At 49.3% G+C, this 24,542-nt stretch overlaps 1 protein-coding gene across 3 annotated transcripts in view; it reads left to right on the top strand.

The window, feature by feature from the left end:
* Window positions 1-24,542, top strand: part of uba6 (ubiquitin like modifier activating enzyme 6) — a 294,389-nt gene that overhangs the window by 102,207 nt on the left and 167,640 nt on the right. For all 3 annotated transcript variants that reach the window (XM_072517066.1, XM_072517065.1, XM_072517064.1), the window contains 3 exons: window positions 760-854; window positions 10,038-10,149; window positions 19,741-19,821. In XM_072517066.1, coding sequence (XP_072373167.1) covers window positions 760-854; window positions 10,038-10,149; window positions 19,741-19,821 — 288 coding nt within the window. The remainder of the gene's footprint in view (window positions 1-759; window positions 855-10,037; window positions 10,150-19,740; window positions 19,822-24,542) is intronic.

The raw sequence follows: 24,542 nt of genomic DNA, 5'->3' as shown, positions 1-24,542 counted from the left end.
TCAACACCATCCAGAACGAAGCAGCTGGTTGACTGGCATCCCACCACAAACATGCACTCGCTCCACCACGGACAGACTGTGGCTGCAGTGTGTACTATCTACAAGATGCACTGCAGGAACTCACCAATGCTCCTTAACAACACCTTCCAAACCCATGCATCTACAATCTAGAAAAGCAAGATCAGCAGACACATGGGAACACCACCATCTGGAAGCACCCCTCCAAGCCATTCACCATCCTGACTTGGAAATATGTCACTGTTCCTTCACTGGCGCTGGGTCAAAATTTTGAAACTCTCACCCTAACACCCCCCTGTAGTTCAGGAAGAGGCTCACCCCCACCTCTCAATCTCAATTAGGGATGGGCAATAAATGCTGTCCAGCAATGCCCACGTCCCATGAATTAATTAAAAAATAAATACATTTTTAGCTGCTTCTATCCCTATTCTGTGCCCTATCTAACCAACCTACCCGAACAGGCGCGGAATGTGGCGACTAGGGGCTTTTCACAGTAACTTCATTTGAAGCTGACTTGTGACAATAAGCGATTTTCATTTCATTTAATTTCATTGTTTGATTTTGAAATGGAACTTGGCAGCGCACGCTGCTTGTCTTCATATGAAGCAAGGGATGGCACTGTCACTGCAAAAATGGTGTTTCTTTTTACTTCCGATATTTGTAATGTTTAAGGTAGCACTTCCGTGTTTAAAGTGATAATATATATTGATTTGGGAATGTGTTTATTTCTCCTTGGGCTAGACATTGACCATCCATGACACAAAATCATCTGAAACTTGGGACCTAGGCACTAACTTCTTCCTGCATGACGATGATGTGGCCAGTCACAGAAACAGGTGAGCATTATATCAGCGGTGTTGAAAACCTGACGAGCTGAAATAAACTCCGACCTCCTGTATGGAAATATTTAACTCTTTCAACGATGCAAAATATCGGTTTTCATAAATGTCCCAGAAACCCAAAGCAAATTTCTATATTTTTTGAACAGTGAATATTAGAAAGTATATCTGAGTAATTGTACAGAATCACACCATACTCTTTTGCATCTGACCATCATACAAGTTAAAAGCCATTGTGAAACTGGGGGGAATCTGACATTACTGCGTTGATCTGTGGTTATAACTTGATATTCTGATAATGTAAAAACGCTTTATTAAATGTAATACGACATGCTGCTAGCCATTGAATCCTGTTGAGGTCAGCACTTGATCTAATTTGCATATCTGCAAGAGGTAAATTCACACTGTAACACTTCCAGTTGACTTGTTGATTGTTCACAGCTCTTGTTAAGTCTAGTTCCTTTTGGCATTAAATGGCAACACTATCCAAATACTTTTCACAGATCATAAACTCTGATTTCAGAGTGTCATGACGTTGGTAGCATATTTGCCTCCCAAGTCTGAAGAATAAGAACATAAGAACATAAGAATTAGGAACAGGAGCAGGCCATCTGGCCCCTCGAGCCTGCTCTGCCATTTAATGAGATCATGGCTGATCTTTGTGGACTCAGCTCCACTCTCCGGCCCGTACACCATATCCCCAAATCCCTTTATTCTTTAGAAAGGCATCTATCTTTTTCTTAAAAACGTTTAAAGAAGGAGCCTCAACTGCTTCACTGGGCAAGGAATTCCAGAGATTCACAACCCTTTGGGTGAAGAAGTTCCTCCTACACTCCGTCCTAAATCTACCTCCCCTTATTTTGAGGCTATGCCCCCTAGTTCTGCTTTTCCCGACCAGTGGAAACAACCTGCCCGCATCTATCCTATCTATTCCCTTCATAATTTTATATGTCTCAATAAGATCCCCCTGCATCCTTCTAAACTCCAATGAGTACAGTCCCAGTCTACTCAACCTCTCGTCATAATCTAATCCCCTCAACTCTGGGACCAACCTAGTGAATCTCCTCTGCACTCCCTCCAGTGCCAATATGTCCTTTCTCAGGTAAGGAGACCAAAACTGAACACAATACTCCAGATGCGGCCTCACCAACACCTTATACAATTGCAGCATAACCTCACTAGTCTTGAACTCCATCCCTCTAGCAATGAAAGACAAAACTCGATTAGCCTTCTTAATCACCTGTTGCACCTGCACACCAACTTTTTGCGACTCGTGCACCAGCACACCCAGGTCCCTCTGCACAGCAGCATGTTTTAACATCTTACCGTTTAAATAATAATCCATTCTGCTGTTATTCCTCCCAAAATGGATAGCCTCACACTTGCCAACATTGAATTCCATCTGCCAGACCCTAGCCCATTCACCTAACCTATCCAAATCCTTCTGCAGACTTCCGGTATCCTCTGCACTTTTTGCTTTACCGCTCATCTTAGTGTCGTCTGTAAACTTTGACACATTGCACTTGGTCCCCAACTCCAAATCGTCTATGTAAATTGTGAACAACTGCGGGCCCAACACTGATCCTTGAGGGACCCCACTAGTTACAGGTTGCCAACCAGAGAAACACCCATTTATCCCCACTCTCTGCTTTCTGTTAGTTAACCAATCCTCTACCCATGCTACCACTTTACCCTCAATGCCATGCATCTTTAGTTTATGCAGCAACCTTTTGTGTGGCACCTTGTCAAAAGCTTTCTGGAAATCCAGATATACCACATCCATTGGCTCCCCGTTATCTACTGCACTGGTAACGGCCTCAAAAAATTCTACCAAATTAGTCAGACACGACCTACCCTTTGTGAACCCATGCTGCGTCTGCCCAATGGGACAATTTCCCTCCAGGTGCCCCGCTATTTCCTCGTTAATGATAGATTCCAGCATTTTCCCTACAACCGAAGTTAAGCTTACCGGCCTATGATTACCCGCTTTCTGCCGACCTCCTTTTTTAAACAGTGGAGTCACGTTTGCTACTTTCCAATCCTCTGGGACCACCCCACAGTCTAGTGAATTTTGATAAATTATCACTAGTGGGTTTGAATCTCACTCCAGACAAACCAACAGACTAACCAGACCGACACTGCAGTGCAGTACTGATGAGGATTTCATTGTTGCCATCTTTCAGATGAGGCATTAAGCGGAGGCCCCACTTGCCCTCTCAGATGAATCTAATAGATCCCATGGCACAATTCATGTAAGACCAAGCAAGTTCTCCCTAGTGTCCTGACAGGATATACCCCTCAACCAACATCAATAAACAAAGTCGTAATCTCATTGCTGTTTGTGAGATCTTGCTGTTTGTAAATGAGCTAATGCACTTCCTACATTACAGCACTTTATTTTTTTATGAAGTATTTTTCTTCCAATTTTCTACATTTACAAAAAAAGCACACCCAACACATTAAACCGCCCCCCCCCCCCCCCCCCCCCCCCCCCAAACAGTTGACGGTAACCAACTCTCCAAAATGCAGTATCAACAAACACCAACTCTTGTGGAACACATCATTTGCCCTCCTTAGGGCAATTTTCACCTCCAGGGCTAAGAACCCCAATAGTCCCCCCACAATGCCGAGGCACAAGGTGGAGAAGCTGACCTCCATCCCAACAGGACCCACCTGCGAGCAATCAGAGGGAAGGATATGACATCTGCCTCCGCACCTGGCTGCAACTCCGGCTGGTCTGACACCCTGAATATGGCCTCCAGGGGACCGGGCTCCACATCTACGTGTAACACCTCTGAGATGGCGCTGAAAACTAACCTCCAGAACCTTTCCAACTTCGGGCAGGACCAGAACATATGCATGTTATTGGCAAGACCCTCCCACATCGCTCACAGATGTCCTCTACCCCCTCAAATAGCCGGCTCGTCCTTGACTTGGTCAGGTGCGACCTGTTCACCACCTTCAGCTGTAGCAGCCCCATACTTGTGCATGAGGTCGAGCATTCCCCTTGTACCACAATCCCTCCTCCAATGCCATCCCCAACTCCTCTTCCCACTTAGCCTTAATCCCTACATGGACACCTTATCCTCCTCCAAATTATTCCCATAAATTATTGAGACGAACCCCCCTCTCCAACCCAACCTTCCCGCTGACAGCATCTTCTCCAGAAACAAAGAGACAGGCGCTATCGAGAAGGTCAGAAAGACCTTCCTCGCAAAATCCCGCACCTGCATGTACCAGAAACCCTCCTCTCGTGCCAGCCCAAATTTCTCATTCGTATTCCAAGCTTACAAACCCCCCTCCCAGAAACAGATCCTTCATCTCCCTGATTCCCCCCCTCTCCTCCCATCCTTGGAACCTCGCATCCATCCTCTCCAGCTCAAATCCGAGATTCACAATGATCGGCATCGCCCTCAACCATGCTCCCAACATAAAATGCTATTGGAACTGACTCGAGTCATCAGCGTGGTCAACTCCACCGGACTTCTCAAATACCACTCTGGGAGCGACGCCGTTATCAGCACCTGCAACCCCGACCCCTGACATGAACCCACCTCCATTCTTATCCACAAAGCCCCAGCCTCCCTCTTCCATCCCTGTACCTTCTCTGCATTCACCGCCCATTAAATTTGGGAGGCCTAACACCTTTGATTGTCGTTCCCTCTGCAATAACACCGTCCTTACCCTGGCCACCTTACCCACCCAGACAAATGAAGAAATCAGCCTGTCCACCCTCTTGGAAAAACACCGTGGGCAAAAAGACCGGCAGGCACTGAAACAAAAACCGCGGCAAAATGTTCATCTTCACCCTGCAATTACAATACTTTAAAAGTAATGAATTTTTCATAAAACATTTGAGATGCCCCGAGGTCATGGAAGATGCTCTATAAATACAAGTTTTCCCATTTCTCCCTCCCTTTCTTTTCCCTTTTTTCCTTTTTATAAGCATTCAAACTGATTTTCTAGCTGCTTTGCATATCCCTACTTTGCGTACACATAAAAGTCCACTTGTTTGATTCTGAACTGGAACTTGACCTCACACAAGTGTCAGAAATTGGAAATGTTATTGTCATATTATCTGTAACTATTTCTGCGCATGAAAGCAAGTAAAGATTGCGCTATCACTTCAAGAAGAATTATTCACTTTTTAAACCTCGGTTGTTTGTTTCTTTCTGTTATAACCTGCCTATTTACGATTGGCTGGGGACTAATGACTATCCCACAATCCTATGGGAGTATGAACTTCCCCAATGAGGGGGGCGGAGAAACTCCTAGTATAAATAAGCTGGCCAGTTCAGGAACCAGCAGGAAGGAGAAGGTAGCAAGGGAAGTTACTGCTACTGTTATGTATATATTGTTATAGTAAATAAACGTTATTATTTTGTATCCTTAAAACTCGTGCTGGATTCTTCGTGGCCCTTACAAAACTGGCGACGAAGGTAAGAGTGAATAGCTGTCTACACTGCTGAAGCCACCTCCCTGGATTTTTGTTGGATACAGGTTGGAAGTTGTTTTCTATTATACCATGCCTCTGTACGGACGTTTGGATGTTTTTGATGCTGCGCTGGAAAGCTGGAACCAGTACACACAACGGATGCGTTACTATTTCCGGGCAAACAATATCACTGAAAACGAGCGCCAGGTGGTCATATTGCTCACCGCCTGCGGGCCGCATACGTTTGGGGTGATTAGGAGCCTTACTTACCCAGCTGCGCCGGACACCAAAACGTTTGACGAACTTGTGAATATAGTGGGGCAACACTTTAACCCAACCCGTCCACGATAGTCCAGCGTTACCGGTTTAATATCGCTGAGAGGACCCCTGGAGAATCCCTTGCCGATTTTTTTTATCCAGGCTACGCGGGATTGCGGAATACTGTGACTATGGTGAGACCTTGTCAGAAATGTTACGCGACCATTTGGTTTGCGGTATTAACAATGCAACAACCCAGAGAAAATTGTTAGCGGAGCCAACATTGACTTTTCAACAGGCAATACAAATAGTCTTGTCCCGAGAGAGCGCAGAGCGAGGAGTACAGGAGCTACAGGGAATGGAAGTGCATGCCTTGGGGCGCAACCCTTTCCGCCCAAAAACGTCCCCCCGCACTCCTGCGGTACCTTGGGCGAGGCAACGACCGGACCGACGCCAGTGGCCATCGGACATTCCTCCCCGAAGGGAGCCTTCTCCAGAGCCAATGGATGAGGAGCCATGTCCGTGTCAGACTTGTAGGCGCCGACCCCGTCGCGGACGGCGGTCCTGGGGACGCCAGAGGCGCCGTCGTTCCGACTGAAACTGGGAACAGCCAAGGGGCCGTAACTGGGACCAGCCCAGAGGCCGTACCTTCCATGTGGATGAACCTGCAGCGACCACTCCTGAGGACGTGGAGACGGAGGACGACTGCCTGCAGCTGCATTGTGTGGCAGCTCCCCGTGTGGCCCCCATTAAGGTGACAGTATGGGTCAATGGCCACCCGCTGGAGATGGAGTTGGATACTGGCGCAGCGGTCTCCGTGATCGCCCAGAGGACATTCGACCGCATCAAGCAGGGTATACAGACCCTTACATTAACTGACTCACAGGCCAGGTTGGCCACCTACACGGGGGAACCACTGGACATTGCAGGAACTACAATGACCCCTGTTGTCTATGGACGCCAGGAGGGGCGTTTCCCACTTATCGTAGTGCGTGGCCATGGGCCCAGCCTGTTGGGTCGGGACTGGTTGCGCCATTTGTGGTTGCAATGGCAGCACATCCTCCAAACAGTTTCTGGAGGGTTGACTGAGGTGCTAGGACAATCCCCAGAGGTATTCCAGCCTGGTTTGGGGAAAATAAAAGGGGCCGTAGCCCGTATCCAAGTTGAACCAGGAGCCACACCGCGCTATTTCCGGGCGCGCCCAGTGCCTTACGCTTTGCTCGAGAGGGTAGAAGGGGAGCTCACTCGTTTGGAGAGTTTGGGTATTATCAGGCCCGTCCGTTTTGCTGACTGGGCAGCACCAATTGTACCAGTAATGAAGCCAGATGCCACAGTTCGCTTGTGTGGCGACTATAAACTTACAGTGAATACAGCTCCCGACTCGACCGATACCCAATGCCTCGCATAGAGGATCTCTACGCGAAACTTGCAGGTGGACTCTCATTCACAAAATTAGATATGAGTCACGCCTACCTGCAGTTGGAGCTGGACCCTGCCTCCCGACCATATGTAACAATTAACACACACCGGGGCCTGTATGAATATACACGGTTGCCCTTTGGAGTATCCTCTCCCTGCGCAATTTTTCAACGTGTTATGGAGGGCATTTTGAGAGGTTTACCACGTGTGGCTGTCTACCTAGATGACGTGTTGATTACAGGGACGTCGGAGCAAGAGCATTTGGAATATCTGGAGGCTGTCCTTAGACGTCTTTCGGAGGCTGGAGTCCGTTTACGTCTCACAAAGTGCGTATTTCAGGCAAAAGAAGTAGTCTACCTAGGTTATCGGGTGGACCGCGAGGGTCTGCACCCCGTCGCAGAGAAGGTGCGTGCAATTCAACATGCCCCCACCCCGACTGACACTTCGCATCTTCGTTCTTTTCTCGCTCTCGTAAACTATTACGGGAAGTTCCTCCCCAATCTGGCAACTACGCTGGCCCCCTTGCACCTGCTGCTAAAGAAAAATCACACCTGGGTTTGGGGTCAGCCGCAAGAAACCGCTTTCCGGCGGGTAAAGCAACAATTGTCGTCGTCTGGGTTACTAACCCACTATGATCCGGGAAAGCCTTTGCTCGTCACATGTGATGCATCCCCGTATGGTATTGGGGCTGTCCTGTCCCACAAGATGGAGAACGGGGCCGAGCGACCGATAGCTTTCGCCTCCCGCACATTGACTGCAGCGGAGAAAAAGTACGCGCAGATCGAGAAGGAGGGCCTGGCAGTGGTTTTCGCGGTGAAACGCTTCCACCAGTACGTGTATGGCTGCCATTTCACTATCGTGACTGATCATAAGCCCCTGCTGGGACTCTTCAGAGAGGATAAACCAATACCGCCCATTGCTTCTGCACGGATCCAGCGCTGGGCTTTGTTGCTTGCTGCATATGAGTATTCTCTGGAGCACAAACCAGGTACGCAGATAGCAAATGCCGACGCACTGAGCCGATTGCCTTTATCGATCGGCCCCATGTCGACCCCCACGACCAGTGAGGTGGTTGCAACCCTAAATTTTATGGACACCTTGCCTGTCACGGCATCACAGATCCGTGAGTGGACCCAGACGGAGCCAGGCTTGTCAAAGGTTCGGCACATAGTCCTGTATGGTGGGCAGCATAGACAGCTCCCAGGCGAGTTACGGGCATTTTCCTCCAAGCTGTCAGAGTTCAGCGTGGAAGACGGCATCCTCTTGTGGGGGACGCGTGTGATTGTCCCGGAAAAAGGCCAGGAGCTGATATTATCAGACTTGCACAATGGGCATCCGGGCATGACCAAGATGAAAATGTTGGCCCGGAGTTATGTCTGGTGGCCAGGCCTCGACACCGGCATTGAGAAGGTGGCCCAAATCTGCTCCATTTGCCAGGAGCATCAGAAGCTTCCGCCGGCCGCGATGGCCAGGGCGGCCGTGGGCACGCTTACATGCAGATTTCGCAGGCCCTTTTCAGGGATCCATGTTCCTTCTACTAATTGACGCCCAGTCCAAATGGCTGGAGGTGCATAAGATGCAGGGGACAACGTCCTGCGCAACAATTGAAAAGATGCGTTTATCATTTAGTACGCATGGCCTCCCCGAGGTGCTGGTCACGGATAATGGCACTCCATTCACGAGTGAGGAGTTTGCTAGGTTTACAAAGATGAACAGCATCCGCAATATCCGCACTGCCTCTTACCACCCGGCTTCAAATGGGTTGGCAGAGCGTGCAGTGCAAACATTCAAAAGAGGCCTAAAGAAGCAGTCTTCCGGATCAATGTCCACGAGACTGGCTCGCTTTTTGTTTACGTACAGGACCACCCCCCATGCAGTGACTGGGGTAGCTCCCGCAGATGGGCCGAAGACTTCGCACCCGCCTTAGTATGGTCTTCCCGAACATTGGCGCAAAAGTACGCCGCACACAAGAACGGCAGGGACCGGGATTGTCTCGGCATCGTCCGATTCGGCAGTTTGCGCCCGGTGACCCAGTATTCGTGCGGAATTTTGCTGGTGGTGCTCAATGGGTTCCTGGTGTAATCTTTCGCCAAACGGGCCCTATATCTTACCAAGTGCAAGCCCAAGGTCATCTCCAGCGAAAACATGTAGACCACGTCCGGTCCAGAAGATCATCCCCTCAAAAGACCCCCCGCCCCCGGAGCTCATTTCAACAGCCGCAAAGACCAGAGACAAGGGAAGGTAGTCCTCAAAATCTTCCACTGGTGCCTCACTCGAAGCCTGCGCAGGTCGTTACGGGACCGAATGGAGATAGAGACGCTGACATGACGGAGGCAGCAGACTCTGACTCCGAGATGGAGACACAGGATGAATCTGAGGGGGAATCCTCGGGTCCACAGGCCGTGGATGTACAACCGCGCCGTTCATCACGGAAGCGCCGGTCTCCGTCTCGTTACACGCCGCCTGATCCAGCGCCGCGTGCAAATGGCGTCCGGCCTGCGGCCAAACGAGTTCGACGCCTTCCTTCGCCAGGGTCTTCGGTGGATTCCTTGGACTTTGGGGGGGAGGGATGTTATAACCTGCCTACTTACGATTGGCTGGGGACTAATGACTATCCCACAATCCTATGGGAGTATGAACTTCCCCAATGAGGGGGGCGGAGAAACTCCTAGTATAAATAAGCTGGCCAGTTCAGGAACCAGCAGGAAGGAGAAGGTAGCAAGGGAAGTTACTGCTACTGTTATGTATATATTGTTATAGTAAATAAACGTTATTATTTTGTATCCTTAAAACTCGTGCTGGATTCTTCGTGGCCCTTACAAAACTTTCCTTTTCAATAAGTGTTTGGCATAGTGAATGATTGTGGAAGCAAATATTTATTGTTTTCAGAACAGTAGGATATTTAACACTTGCCAAATGCAACTATTTACTCCAACCTCCTGCCCTATCTGAAATTATCTATCCAGCTTCACATGACATACAAGCCAGTAAAGGTATAGATAAGAAATTGTTACGTTCATTAAAATGTTCTGAAAGGTGATTAGTTTCTCAATTTGTTTAATTTACAGAGCTACGGCCACTGTTTTACAACTTGCAGAGCTGAATCCTTATGTCCAGGTCAATGTATCCAATATTCTTTTGGACGAAAGTACAAATCTTGGCTTCCTGAAGCAATATCAGGTAATAAGACAAGATTTTAAAATAAATCATTACTTTAGCCTTATTGCTTCCAAATACCCATGGAGCTGTACTTTACTTTTTGTCTTGATTTTATTTTCAGCTGCTTAGTATTTGTCAATACTGCCTCAGCACTAAAATGAGCTAAGTTTGTATGGTCTTCCTATTCTTTCTTGCATTATACTGTTACAAGAGAGGTTGGTGTACTATGTTTTGATATGGGGTTCTCTTAAAATTTAACTGAAAATCCTCTCCCCTTGCACAAACTAACCACTGTTGCCTCTTGGTTTGGTTGGTGGTCCTGTTCACAAAGAGCTTACAGGGCCTTGGAGGAATTTGAAAACGAGGGTGAGAATTTTAAATTTGAGGCTGGGAGCCAGGGCCATTGGGTGAATAATATTTGATGCATATTAAGATGTGGAGAGCAGAGTTTTGGGTGATTGCAAGATCACAAGAGTGCAACGTGAGCAACAGACTAGGAGCGCATTGGATAATTGAATCAAGACATAATGAAGGCATGGGTGAAGTTCCAATAGCAAATGAGCTGAGGCAGGACAGAGACAGCTGATGTTATGGGGTTGGAAATAGATGGCCTTGAGGATGGAGAAGGGGATACGATAGAAACTGCAGTCAGAGATCCCCGAGTGAGATGAACTGACTTGTTGATGCAGTGGCATCAGCTTGGAGCATAAATGAACTAATGTCCAGGTTTGGAGACAAATGTAGAGGGCTAGTGAGTCCATGGGCTGATTGAGGGGCCAGTTATGAGTGCACATACCATTGGAGGTTTGACCTTGGAAAATAAAGAGGTGAGAAGAATTGGCCATGGGTCAACAAAGCTTGGTGATCCAGTAGAGATAGCTTGTTAAAAGGTTGCAGACCGAGACTAGAGCTTATTAGATTGTAAAATGCCCCTTTATTGGAAGCATGTGAAATTGGTGCTTAAATGTCACTCAGCAGGGTGCAGTGCTGCAACTGTGAGATGTGGCAGATCTGTGATGCTTCCAGCGTTCCGGTCGACTACATCTGCAGCAAGTGTAACCAATGGCAGCTCCTCACATACCGCGTGGTTCGGTTGGAGCAGCAATTGGATGCACTTAGGAGCATGCAGGTGGTGGAAAGTGTCATGGATAGAAGTTATAGAGACATGGTCACACCCAAGGTGCAGGCAGAGAGATAGGTGACCACCAGAAGGGGCAGGCAGTCCGTGCAGGAATCCCATGTGGTTGTCCCCCTTTCGAACAGGTATACTGCTTTGGATACTGTTGGGGGGGATAGCCTATCAGGGGAAAACAGCAGCAGCCAGAGCAGTGGTCCCAAAGCTGGCTCTGATGTTCAGCAGTGAGGGTCAAAGCGTAGAAGAGCAATAGTCATAGGGGACTCTATAGTCAGGGGCACAGATAGGCGCTTCTGTGGACGTGAAAGAGACTCCAGGATGGTATGTTGCCTCCCTTGTACCAGGGTCCAGGATGTCTCGGGACGGGTAGCGGGCATCTTGAAGGGGAGGGGGCAAACAAGCATAGGTCGTTGTACATATTGGTACTAATGACATAGACAGGAAGGGGCATGAGGTCCTGCAGCGTTCAGGGAGCTAGGCAGAAAGTTAAAAGACAGGACCTCTAGGGCTGTAATCTCGGGATTACTCCTGTGCCACGTGCCAGTGAGGCTAGAAATAGGAAGATAGAGCAGCTAAAGACTTGGCTAAACAGCTGGTGTAGGAGGGAGGGTTTCCGTTATCTGGACCACTGGGAGCTCTTCCGGGGCAGGTGTGACCTGTATAAGAAGGACGGGTTGCATCTAAACGGAAGAGGCATAAATATCCTGGTCGCGAGGTTTGCTAGTGTCACACAGAAGGGTTTAAACTAGTATGGCAGGGGGATGGGTACCGGAGCAATAGGTCAGAAGGTGAAAACATTGAGGGAGAACTAGGGAATAGGGCCAGTATGGCTCTGAGGAAGAGCAGACTGGGAGATGTTGCTGAAAACAGCGGATCTGGTGGCCGGAAGTACATATGTTTTAATGCAAGAAGTAGAACGGGTAAGGCAGATGAGGGCAGCGAGGCTATATAGGTAGAGATCAGGAATAAGAAGGGCTTACTACAGGCCTCCCAACAGCCAGGGGGAGATAGAGGAGCAGATCGGTAGACAGATTTTGGAAAGGAGTAAAAGCAACAGGGTTGTTGTGGTGGGAGACTTCAACTTCCCCAATATTGACTGGGACTCACTTTGTCCTAGGGGCTTGGACGGGGCAGAGTTTGTAAGGAGCAACCAGGAGGGCTTCTTAAAACAATATGTAGATAGTCCAACTAGGGAAGGGGCTGTACTGGTCCTGGTATTGGGGAATGAGCCCGGCCAGGTGGTAGAAGCTTCAGTAGGGGAGCATTTTGGGAACAGTGACCACAATTCAGTAAGTGTTAAAGTGCTGGTGGACAAAGATAAGAGTGGTCCTAGGGTGAATGTGCTAAATTGGGGGAAGGCTAATTATAACAATATTAGGTGGGAACTGAAGAACCTAGATTGGGGGCGGATGTTTGAGGGTATATCAACATCTGACATGCGGGAGGCTTTTAAATGTAATTTGAAAGGAATTCAGGACCGGCATGTTCCTGTGCGGAAGAAGGATAAATACGGCAAATTTCAGGAACCTTGGATAACAAGAGATTTTGTAGGCCTCGTCAAAAAAAAAGGAGGCATTTGTCAGGGCTTGTAGGCTGGGAACAGGCGAAGCCTGTGTGGAATATAAAGAAAGTAGGAAGGAACTTAAGCAAGGAGTCAGGAGGGCTAAAAGGGGTCACGAAAAGTCATTGGCAAATAGGGTTAAGGAAAATCCCAAGGCTTTTTACGCGTACATAAAAAGCAAGAGGGTAGCCAGAGAAAGGGTTGGCCCACTGAAGGACAGGGGAGGGAATCTATGTGTGGAGCCAGAGGAATTGGACGAGGTACTACCAAAGAGAAGGAATTGGTGGATGTTGAGTCTGGAGAAGGGTGTGTAGATAGCCTGGGTCACATTGAGATCCAAAAAGACGAGGGGCTGTGCGTCTTGAAAAATATTAAGGTAGATAAGCCCCCAGGGCCTGATGGGATCTACCCCAGAATACTGAAGGAGTCGAGAGAGGAAATTGCTGAGGCCTTGACAGAAATCTTTGGATCCTCACTGGCTTCAGGTGATGTCTCGGAGGACTGGAGAATAGCCAATGTTGTTCCTTTGTTTAAGAAGGGTAGGCAGGATACTCCAGGGAACTACAGGCTTTATGTCAGTGGAAGCTAAATTACTGGAGAGAATTCTTCGAGACAGGATCTACTCCCATTTGGAAGCAAATGGACGTATTAGTGAGAGGCAGCATGGTTTTGTGAAGGAGAGGTCATATCTCACTAGCTTGATAGAGTTTTTCGAAGAGGTCACAAAGATGATTGATGCAGGTAGGGCAGTGGATATTGTCTATATGGACTTCAGTAAGGCCTTTGACAAGGTCCCTCATGGCAGACTGGTACAAAAGGTGAAGTCGCACAGGATCAGGGGTGAGCTGGCAAGATGGATACAGAACTGGCTAGGTTATAGAAAGTAGAGAGTAGTAATGGAAGGGTGCTTTTCTGATTGTGTTCCACAGGGATCCTGGCGTTCCACAGGGATCAGTGCTGAGAACTTTGCTGTTTGTAGTATATATAAATGATTTGGAGGTCGGATGGGTTCCCGGTTGAATTTTACAGGAAATACGTGGACCTGCTGGGCCCGTTGCTAATGAGAACTTTTAATGAGGCGAGGGAGGAGGGGACCTTGCCCCCAACAATGTCCAGGGCGCTGATTTCTCTGATTTTGAAGCTGGACAAGGATCCATTGCAATGTGGGTCGTATAGACTGATCTCGCTAAGTTGCTGGCGAAGGTTCTGGCTACAAGAATTGAGGACTGTGTCCCGGGGGTGATTCATGAGGACCAGACGGGATTTGTGAAGAGTAGGCAGCTAAACACAAATGTGAGGGGCTCCTCAATGTGATTATGATGCCCTCGGTGGAGGGGGAAGCGGAGGTAGTGGCAGCTATGGACGCGGAGAAGGCCTTTGATCAGGTGGAGTGGGAGTATCTTTGGGAAGTGTTGCGGAGGTTTGGGTTCAGGGAGGGGTTTATAAGTTGGGTCAGGCTACTATATAGCACCCCAGTGGCGAGTGTTGGTACGAACCGGCGGAGGTCGGAGTACTTTCGTCTATACCGGGGTCGAGGCAGGGGTGTCCCTTATCCCCCTTGTTGTTTGCACTGGCAATTGAGCCGCTGGCCATGGCACTGAGGGAGTCCAGGAAATGGAGGGGATTGGTTCGGGGGGGAGAGGAACACCGGGTGTCGTTGTATGCCGATGACCTGTTGTATGTTGCGGACCCAGTGGAGGGGATGGCGGAGGTCATGTGGATCCTTAGGGAGTTTGGGGACTTTTCGGGGTATAAACTCCACGTAGGGAAGAGTGAGCTCTTTGTGGTGCATCCAGGGGACCAGGGAAGGGGGATAGACGAGCTACCGCTGAAGAGGGCAGAAAGGAGCTTTTGGTACCTGGGGATCCAGGTAGCTAGGAGTTGGGGGGCCCTGCACAAGCTCAATTTGACACGGTTGGTGGAGCAGATGGAGGAGGACTTTAAAAGATGGGATATGTTGCCACTCTCAGAAGCGGGTAGGGTGCAGTCAATCAAAATTACGGTCATTCCGAGGTTTCTCTTTGTGTTCCAGTGCCTTCCCATTTTAATCCCCAAGGCCTTTTTCAAACGGGTAAGCAGGAGCATCATGGGTTTTGTGTGGGGGAATAAGACCCCAAGGGTGAAGAGGGTGTTTTTGGAACGTAGCAGGGACAGGGGCGGGGGGGGCTGCCGCTGCCGAATCTGTGGTTATTATTGGGCAGCCAATGTGGCGATGATCCGTAAGTGGGTAATGGAGGGAGAGGGGGTGGTGTGGAAGAGGCTAGAGATGGCGTCCTGTGTGGGCACGAGCCTGAGGGCTCTGGTGACGGCACCGCTGCCGCTCCCGCCGACAAGGTACACCACGAGTCCGGTGGTGGCGGTGACTCTGAACATTTAGGGGCAGTGGAGGCGACACAGGGGTGAGGTGGGAGCCTCGGTTTGGTCCCCGATTCAGGAGAATCATCAGTTTGTCCCGGGAAAGATGGATGGGGGTTTCGGAGCTGGCATCGGGCAGGGATTAAAAGAATGGGGGACCTGTTCATTGATGGGACGTTTGCGAGCCTAGGGGCGCTGGAGGAGAAATTTGGGCTACCCCCGGGAAACGCTTTCAGGTATATGCAAGTGAGAGCATTCGTGAGGCGGCAGGTGAGGGAATTCCCGCTGCTTCCAGCACGTAGGATTCAGGACAGGGTGATTTCGGGTGTATGGGTTGGAGAAGGCAAGGTTTTGGCGATTTACCAGGAGCTGCAGGAAGAGGAGGAGGCCACGGTGGAGGAGTTAAAAGGCAAGTGGGATGAGGAGCTTGGGGAGGAGATAGATGAGGGTCTGTGGGCTGATGCCCTGAGTAGGGTTAATTCTTCCAACTCTAGCGCCAGGCTCAGCCTAATAAGCAGTTTAAAGTTGTTCACAGAGCGCATATGACAGGGGCGAGGTTGAGTAGGTTCTTTGGGGTGGAGGACAGATGTGTGAGGTGCTCGTGGAGCCCAGCAAACCACGTCCATATGTTCTGGTCATGCCTGGCACTGGATGGGTTTTGGAGGGGCTTTGGGAGGGCTATGTCCAAGGTGATGAACGCCCGGGTCAAGCCGAGCTGGGGATTGGCATTATTTGGGGTATTGGACGAGTCGGGAGTGCAGGAGGCGAAAGAGGCCGGTATTCTGACCTTTGCATCCCTGGTAGCCCGGCGGAGGATTTTGTTACTGTGGAAGGATGTAAAGCCCCCTAGCGCGGAAGCCTGGATTAATGACATGGCAGGGTTCATCAAGCTGGAGAGGATAAAGTTTGCCTTGCGAGGGTCTGTGCAAGGTTTTTTCAGGCGGTTGCAACCGTTCCTAGACTATCTCGCGGAGCGTTAGGAGGAGGTCAGCAGCAGCAACCCGGGGTGGGGGGGGGGGTGGTTCTTTTGGGGTGGCGTTTGGGTTAAGGTGGGGTGTTTCCCTATTTGTGTGTTTCTACTGTTATGTGGGGGGTTATTGTATCTGGGGGGAAATCCTATGTATAATTTCTGCTTGTTGTGTTTTTGTTTCTTTTTCTTGTTGGGGGGGGGGGAGGGGTTTGTTGAAACTTTGTTGAAAAATTTGAATAAATATATATTTTTTAAAAAAGAAAGCATACGGCATGCTTGCCTTCATTGGCTGGGGCATTGAGTATAAGAATTGGCAGGTCATGTTGCAGCTGTGTGGAACTTTAGTTAGGCCACAGTCATTCCCTAGTTCATTCCTCCATGGCAATGAGTATAGTGTTCAATTCTGGTCGCCGCACTACCAGAAGGATGTGGAGGCTTTAGAGAGGGTGCAGAAGAGATTTATCAGGATGTTGCCTGGTATGGAGGGCATTAGCTATGAGGAGCGGTTGAATAAACTCGGTTTGTTCTCACTGGAACTACGGAGGTTGAGGGGTGACCTGATAGAGGTCTACAAAATTATGAGGGGCATAGACAGTGGATAGTCAGAGGCTTTTTCCCAGGGTAGAGGGGTCAATTACTAGGGGGGGCATAGGTTTAAGGTGCGAGTGGCAAGGTTTAGAGGAGATGTACGAGGCAAGTTTGTTTCGCAGAGGGTAGTGGATGCCTGGAACTCGCTGCCGGAGGAGGTGGTGGAAGCAGGGATGATAGTGACATTTAAGGGGCATCTTGACAAATACATAAATAGGATGGGAATAGAGGGATACGACCCAGGAAGTGTAGAAGATTTTAGTTTAGACTGGCAGCATGGTCGGCACGGGCTTGGAGGGCCGAAGGGCCTGTTCCTGTGCTGTACTTTTCTTTGTTCTTTGCTCTTAGGGGTATAGAAAGAGTGAACAGTTGGAAGCTTTTTCCCCCGGGCGGAAATGACAATTACAAGGGGGCACAAGTTGAAGGTGAGGAGGGGAAGGTTCAGTGGAGATATGCGGGGGATGCTTTTTACACAGAGGGTGGTGGTGGCCTGGAATGCACTGCCAAGAAAGGTGGTTGAGGCAGATACGTTAGTGTCATTTAAGACTTATCTGGATAGACACATGAACTGACGGGGTATAGAAGGATATAAGCAGTTGGTCTAGATTGGACATATGATCGGCGCATGCTTGGAGGGCCAAAGGGCCTGTTCCTGTGCTGTACTGTTCTTTGTTCTTGATGGTGTAGTGGCGGTGGATACCTGCTCCCCCCGAGACCCTCCCCACTGACAATGGTGCATCTCAGAGCTGGCACCCGGAACAGGGCAGCAAGGTGGGAAATGTGCTGCCGGCAAGTGTGTCGGGACCCTACAACCCCCAGAGGACGCCCGTCAATGTGGGCCGAGCACCAATCCCATGCCCCATCTCCCCGGACACTGTGGTCTTGGATGCCTCTCCGCTCACCTCCCCCAGTGCCCTGTTAGTGATCCTTGACCTGCTTAGTCTTCCGTCCTCTGCTCCGTCTGACTATAAGCACTGAATGAGGAGCACTGGCACTCAGCTCCCAGCGGGTTATCATCAATCCCCTGTCCTCGACAGTGCCCCGCTGACATTGTCGACGCAGACCTATCACCCTGGAGTGATTTTGCACAGTCCCTGGGACAGTGGGAAACGGGTGTGTGGGGGGGGGGTTGAGGGATTGGGAGGGGGGGGGGGGGGCTGGAAGGGGTGGGTTGATTGAGGAGAGGGGTAATGAAAGACGAGGCCATGTCCTATGTGAAGCCAGTAAGGATGAGGGCCTCCCTGGTCCTGTGGATCCTCCTTGGGCTCGTCCTCCAGCCACTCCTGCTCCGGCACCTCCTCATCCTTGACCTTCTCCTCTGAGGTGGACACATGTTCCTCCCTCTCCACCTCCAGCACGTTGCCCTGCTACTGTGCCAGTTTGTGGAGGATACAGTAGACCACCACAAAGTGGGGGACCTTCTGGGGGGGGGGGGGGGGGGGGTGTACTGCAGTGCACCATCAGAGCAGTTGAGGCATAGGGACCGCATCTTGAGGAGTGCAATGCAGCGCTCAATGACCACCCGGAGGTCTGCCTGGGCCTTGTTGTATCGGGTCTCCGCATCAGTCATTGGCCTCCATACTGCCGTCATTAGCCATTTCCTCAGTGGGTAATCATTATTGTCCAAGAGTCAACCGGCCAGGGCAGCACACTTGTGCAGTGGTTAGCACTGCAGTCTCACGACACCAAGGTTCCAGGTTCGATCCCGGCTCTGGATCAATGCCCGTGTGGCTTTTGCACATTCTCCCTGTGTTTGCGTGGGTTTCGCCCACACAACACAAAGATGTGCAGGGTAGTGGACTGACTACACTAAATTGCCCCTTAATTGGAAAAAATGAATTGGGTACTCTAAATTTTAAAGAATAAAAAAGAGCCAACCGGCCACCCTGGGGTGGTCCTTGAAGTGGTAATTTTTTCGTTCGTAAATTTGGTTATAAATAGTCATCAGGACAGCTTGCATGATAAACCAAAAGTAAAGGGAACAATCTATCCTGCATTGAATGAGTATGCTGATTGGTTGACAAGTGGACTCTGATTGGTAGAGGTGTTGCCATGGAGAATGCAGCAAAGTACAGTTAATTTGCCTTGCTGATGTTCAATTCAAACCAGGTAGGTTGACTCTGGTCAAGGCATTGCCATGGAGGAATGAACTAGGGAATGACTGTCCCCCAAACTCTTGTTTAGTTATAAAACGTGCAATGTGTCAACATGCCCCTTCTGTTTGCAAAGGTTAGGACCCTGTGTGTGAATATATGTGGCTTCTAGTATGCGCAGGTGAGCCATATTGCGAGCCTGACTGATGATCTTACATTGGTTTCCAGCGTAGTTCTTGGCACAATCCGGATTGTTTAGCAAGTGTTGTCCAATCGTGGATCACACTTAATGTCGGACACCATGTTTAAGTTTTGCAAACATGGGCTGCTTGTGCATAGTCCGTACTTTGCCAGTCGTGAACAGCAGAAGGGACATGCTGTTTGATATGATCTGCCCGTCATTGGAACATAACGGCTTACGTACCTGGTATCACACTGGCACCGAAATTCATATACCACATTACTCATTTGTGTGATGGACAGAACTTATTTTTGACTTGATGGCAGCATCTTGCTCGTGGATCCCCACAGGGATCGTAAATAAAGGTAGAAAGATTTATCAAAAAGGCTAATGAATTGTTGACATTTATTTTGAGGGGCTTAAATGCAAAGAGGTGGCAGTGATCCTTCAGTTGTAGAGATTTTGGACACAACCTCAGGAAGGATATATTAAGCTGTGAAGGCAGTAAATCTGGCACAGCTTCATCCCAATGATACAAGGCCTTAAAGTGTTACCAACTATGAGGATAGGTTGTACAAACATGACTTGCATTCCTTTGAGTTTAGAAGGATGAGGAGAAATTTGTTGGCAATACATTAGGGCTGCAGGCAGTGTCATGATGTGAAGCTACAGTCTTCTGAGAATAGTGCTTGGTTATATTAATATTGATTCTTTTTTCTTCATTCACAGTGTGTGGTTTTGACAGAGACTAGACTCTCACTTCAAAAGAGGATAAATGACTTTTGCCATGCACAGCAACCACCAATCAAGGTATGGTTCTTGTAGTACGTACTGAGCTAAAACATTTTTCTTCAAAGTACTTTTATTAAGATTTTAACATTTTATACATAAGAAAGCAAACCCACCCCACCCAAACAAAGCTTGTACAAAGAGAACCCCGCCCCTGCGCCCCAACAGCTGACGGTGACCAACTCTTTGAGGTACAGAATGCCCAGGTGCCATCTTTTGTAGAACTTTTTCAAGGTATAGGAGTTCCATTAAATCCATAGGCACAGGGTGGAAAAGCTGAACTCCACCCCAACAGAACCCGCCTGCAGGTAATCAGTGAGGCGAAGGCTAAAACATCCGCCCCCGCCCCATCTGTAGCTCCGGCAGGTCCACCACCACAAATACAGCCCCTCGGGGATTGGGCTCCAAATCAAGATTGCCAACATGGCGCTGAAGACCGAGGCCCAAAACCTCCCCAACTCAGCGCAAGACTAAAACATATGGGCATGATTGGCTGGACCCCGCTCACTCAGCTCACACTTGTCCTCAACTCCCACAAACAACTGGCTCATCTTCGACTTTGTTAGATGTGCCCAGTGCACCACCTTTAATTGAATCACCCTTAGTCTCGCACACAAAGTTGTGGCGTTCACCCTGCGCAACACTTCACATCCCTCCTCCAGTGCCATTCCCAACTCCTCCTCCCATTTGGACTTAACCTCTTACATATCCTCACCCAGAATCCTCCCATAGATCCGTGAGTTAACCATCCCTACCACCGGCAACACTCTCTCTAACAGTGAGGAGGCGGCACCACTGGGAACGTCAGAAAAACCTTCCTTGCAAAATCTCTCACCTGCATATCCTGGAAAGTTCTTCTTCAACTCCTCCAAACTCCCAAACTGCCCCTCCAGAAACAAATCCCTCATCCCCGCCACCCGCCTTTCTTCCCAACACTGAAATATAGCACCTAATCCAGCTGACTCAAACAGGTGGTTTGCACAGATCAGCATCATCAATCTTGTAAGGGGTCTAGTTTGGGCCTATGGTGACGGAAGCATTGCCAATGGCTCCGAGTAGGCATTCAGGGAGCCCAGTGGCGCAGTCCATGGTGAAGATATGGAATCAGCTGAGGAGGCATTTTAGGATGGAAGGGATGTCGGTACTAACGCCGCTGTGCGAGAATGATGGGTTTGTGCCGGGGGCGGGGGATTGGATAGTGTATATGGAGGTGAAGGGAAGTGGGGCTGGTCAAGGTGAGGGATTTGTATTTGGAGGAAAGGTTCATCAGTCTGGAGTCGCTAAGGGAGAGGGTAGAACTGCCGAGGGGTAGTGAGTTCAGGTATCTGCAGGTTAGCGACTTTGCACAAAAGGTTTGGAGGGGGTTCCGTGCGTTGCCGGCATACACCCTGCTGGAGCGAGTGCTGCTTCCGGATGTGGAAGGGAAGGGAAGAATTGGGGATATATAAAAGTGGCTGGGAGAGCAGGGAGGTGAGCGGGTGGTGAAGATCAAGAAGAAATGGGAAGCGGCGTTGGGAGGGGAGATCCTGACTCCATCTTTACCCAACTTGCCTCCTGATTTCCATTCCTGCCCAGCACCTTCTTGGCATTTGCTGCCCCGTAATAATAAATCATTCGACAGTGCCAAATCCCAAGACTGCCGTCCTCTCTGAATTCTAGCTATCTTGCCTGCCCAAATAAATGACTTAATAAACTGCTCCACGCTCAGAAAGGAAAAAAAACGACTGGGATTGGAATCAAAATAGAAACCGTGGTAAAATATTCATCTTTATCGATTGAACCGGGCCTGCCAATGATAGAGGGAAGCTGTCCCACCTCTGTAGATCCGCCTTGACCCTCCCCACCAGGCTTGCTTAGTTCAATTTACGGAGCCGGGCCCAATCTCGTGCTACCTGCACCCCTAGATACCTGAAATGGTCAGTCTCAAGCGAAACCCCCTCAAAAAATTTGCCCCCTTCCATGGCAGAGAGATCGAAAAGCACTCGCTCTTCTCCAAGTTCAGTTTGTATCCCGCGAATGCCTCAAATTGAGTTACCAGCCCCATTAAATCACCAACTGGGGGCCGGGTCTGAGATATACAAAAGAAGGTCATTAGCATATAGGGAAATCCTAGGTTCCACCCCCCTCCCCATCACTATCTGACTGCCTCAATGCCTTGGCCAGAGGCTCTATCGCCAGCACAAACAGGAAGGCGGACATAGGACATAAGAACATAAGAACTAGGAGCAGGAGTAGGCCATCTGGCCCTTCGAGCCTGCTCCGCCATTCAATGATATCATGGCTGATCTTTTGTGGACTCAGTTCCACTTTCCAGCCTGAACATCATAACCCTTTATTCCTTTATTCTTCCAAAAATTATCTATCTTTATCTTGAAAACATTTAATGAAGGAGCCCCAACTGCTTCACTGGGCAGGGAATTCCTGATTCACAACCCTTTGGGTGAAGAAGTTCCTCCTAAACTCAGTCCTAAATCTGTTTCCCCTTATTTTGAGGCTATGTCCCCTAGTTCTGCTTTCGCCCGCCAGTGGAAACAACCTGCCCGCATCTATCCTATCTATTCCCTTCATAATTGTATATGTTTCTATAAGATCCCCCTCATCCTTCTAAATTCCAACAAGTACAGTCCCAGTCTACTCAACCTCTCCTTGTAATCCAACACCCTCAGCTCTGGGATTAACCTAGTGAATCTCCTCTGCACACTCTCCAGCGCCAGTACGTCCTTTCTCAGGTAAGGAGACCAACACTGAACACAATACTCCAGGTGTGGCCTCATTAACACCTTGCCTCAATCCGCTATTCAACTGAAAGTATCCCGAATTCAAATCATTCGTGCGGACACTCGCCTTAGGATCCTTATAGAGCAACCTAACCCACAGTACAAACTTGGGCCTTATCCCAAACCGTTCTAACACTGAAAACAAGTAACTCCACCCCACCCTATCGAAGGCCTTCTTGCATCTAGCACCACAATAAGCTGCTCCTCCCCCAACCCCCCCCCCCCCCCCCCCAATCCCGAACGGGGAGAGCACCACGCTCAACAAACGCCGCACATTCAAGGACAACCGCCTACCCTTTACAAACCCTGTCTGATCCTCACCAACCACCTGGGGAAGACACTCCTTCAACCTGAGCTCCAGTACCTCAGCAAGAACCTTGGTATCCACATTTAGCAGAGATATTGACAGGTACGACACTCACTCTACCGACTCCGTATCTTTCTTTAATAACAGCGAAATGGATGCCTGCCTCATCATCTCTGGGAGTGCTCCCTTGCCATCACGTCTTTAAACATCTCCACCAACAACAGTACCAACCGGTCCGCAAACCTCTTATAAAATTCCACTGGGAACCCATCTGACCCAGGTGCCTCGTTTGTCTGCTTTTTCCCACAGTCTTCCAAACCTCTTCAATCCCTGATGGTTCCTCCAGCCCAGCATTATCATCCTCCTCCACCCTAAGGCACTCCAATCCCTCCAAAGACTCCACCATACCTGACTCACCCCCTGGGGGTGGCTCAGACTGCTTTTTATAAAGCTCCTCAAATACCCTATTCACCTTCAGCGGTGCAGACACCAAAACCCCACTCGCATCCTCTACCTGAACAATTTCCTGGGAAGCTGCCTGCCTCCTAAGCTGGCCAGCCAATAGACGACTGGCCTTCTCTCCATACTCCTACATTGCTCCTTTTACCCGCCTCAACTGGCGCACCGCTTTACCTGTGGACAACAGATCAAACTGTGTCTGCAGTTCCTTTCTACTGGCCAAAACTCTGGTGTGGGATTTTTCGAGTACTTGCCATCAACCTCCAAAGTTCCATCGACCAACCAACTGCTGGCGCTCGCCTCCTTCTCAACCTGCGTCTTATACAAGATTATCTCTCCTTTCACCACCGCTTTCTAAGCCTCCCATAGCACCAACGTCAAAATCTCCCCATTTTTATTAAACCCCACATATTCATCAATTACCCTCGCAATCTTCACACAAAACCCCAAGTCCTCCAGCTACTTCCATCCAAACTCCACACCGGCCTCCTCTCCAAGACAATATCCACCCGGTGTGGGGCATGGTCAAAGATGATCGCCAAGTATTCCGCCCTCCTCACCCCTGCCAACGAGGATCTTCCCATAATAAAGAAATTCCCATAATAAAGTTATGTTCCAGAGCAAAGAAAGAATACTCTCTACCACCCCGGATTCAAAAACCTTCATGAGCCTACTCCCCCTATCTCCTTCATGAATGCCGCCAACAACTGTGCATCACCAAAATGGCTAAAGACTTGAGCTTAGAACGATCCACTTTCGGGTTCAAAACTTTAATCAAATGTTGATCTCCCCCCCCCCCCCCCCCCCCCCCCCCCCAACCTTCCTTCCAAAGTATCCATAACTATCACGCACCTGCCCCCCTGATCTGCCACCACCTTCTCCATCTGAAACTGCACTCTCTTGTTAATCAGTATAGCTCCCATTTAATTCCAGTGAGTGGAGTAGAGCCGGTGGGGGGAGAGGACACGCCTAATTTTTACGGCAGCAGCTATTTAATGAGTTTTCAATTTTTTAATGTGTGGGTTACTGGACGCATACGTGGGACTGGTAGGGTTGGAGGAGTAGTCAGGTCGGATGGGTAATCGGGTAGGAGACCGGTTGGGTGGGTGTAGGGGTAGTTGTGGCGGCAGTGGGGTGGCGGGTGTGGTGGTGATTGAGGGAGCTGGTTGTGAAGTTAACCAGCTGTTATACCAGGAATA

The sequence above is a fragment of the Scyliorhinus torazame genome, chromosome 9 (assembly GCF_047496885.1).
Source record: "Scyliorhinus torazame isolate Kashiwa2021f chromosome 9, sScyTor2.1, whole genome shotgun sequence".
Taxonomy (NCBI): Eukaryota; Metazoa; Chordata; class Chondrichthyes; order Carcharhiniformes; family Scyliorhinidae; genus Scyliorhinus; species Scyliorhinus torazame.
The sequence above is the reverse complement of the archived record's forward strand: the minus strand, read 5'-3'. Positions and strand labels throughout refer to the sequence as shown.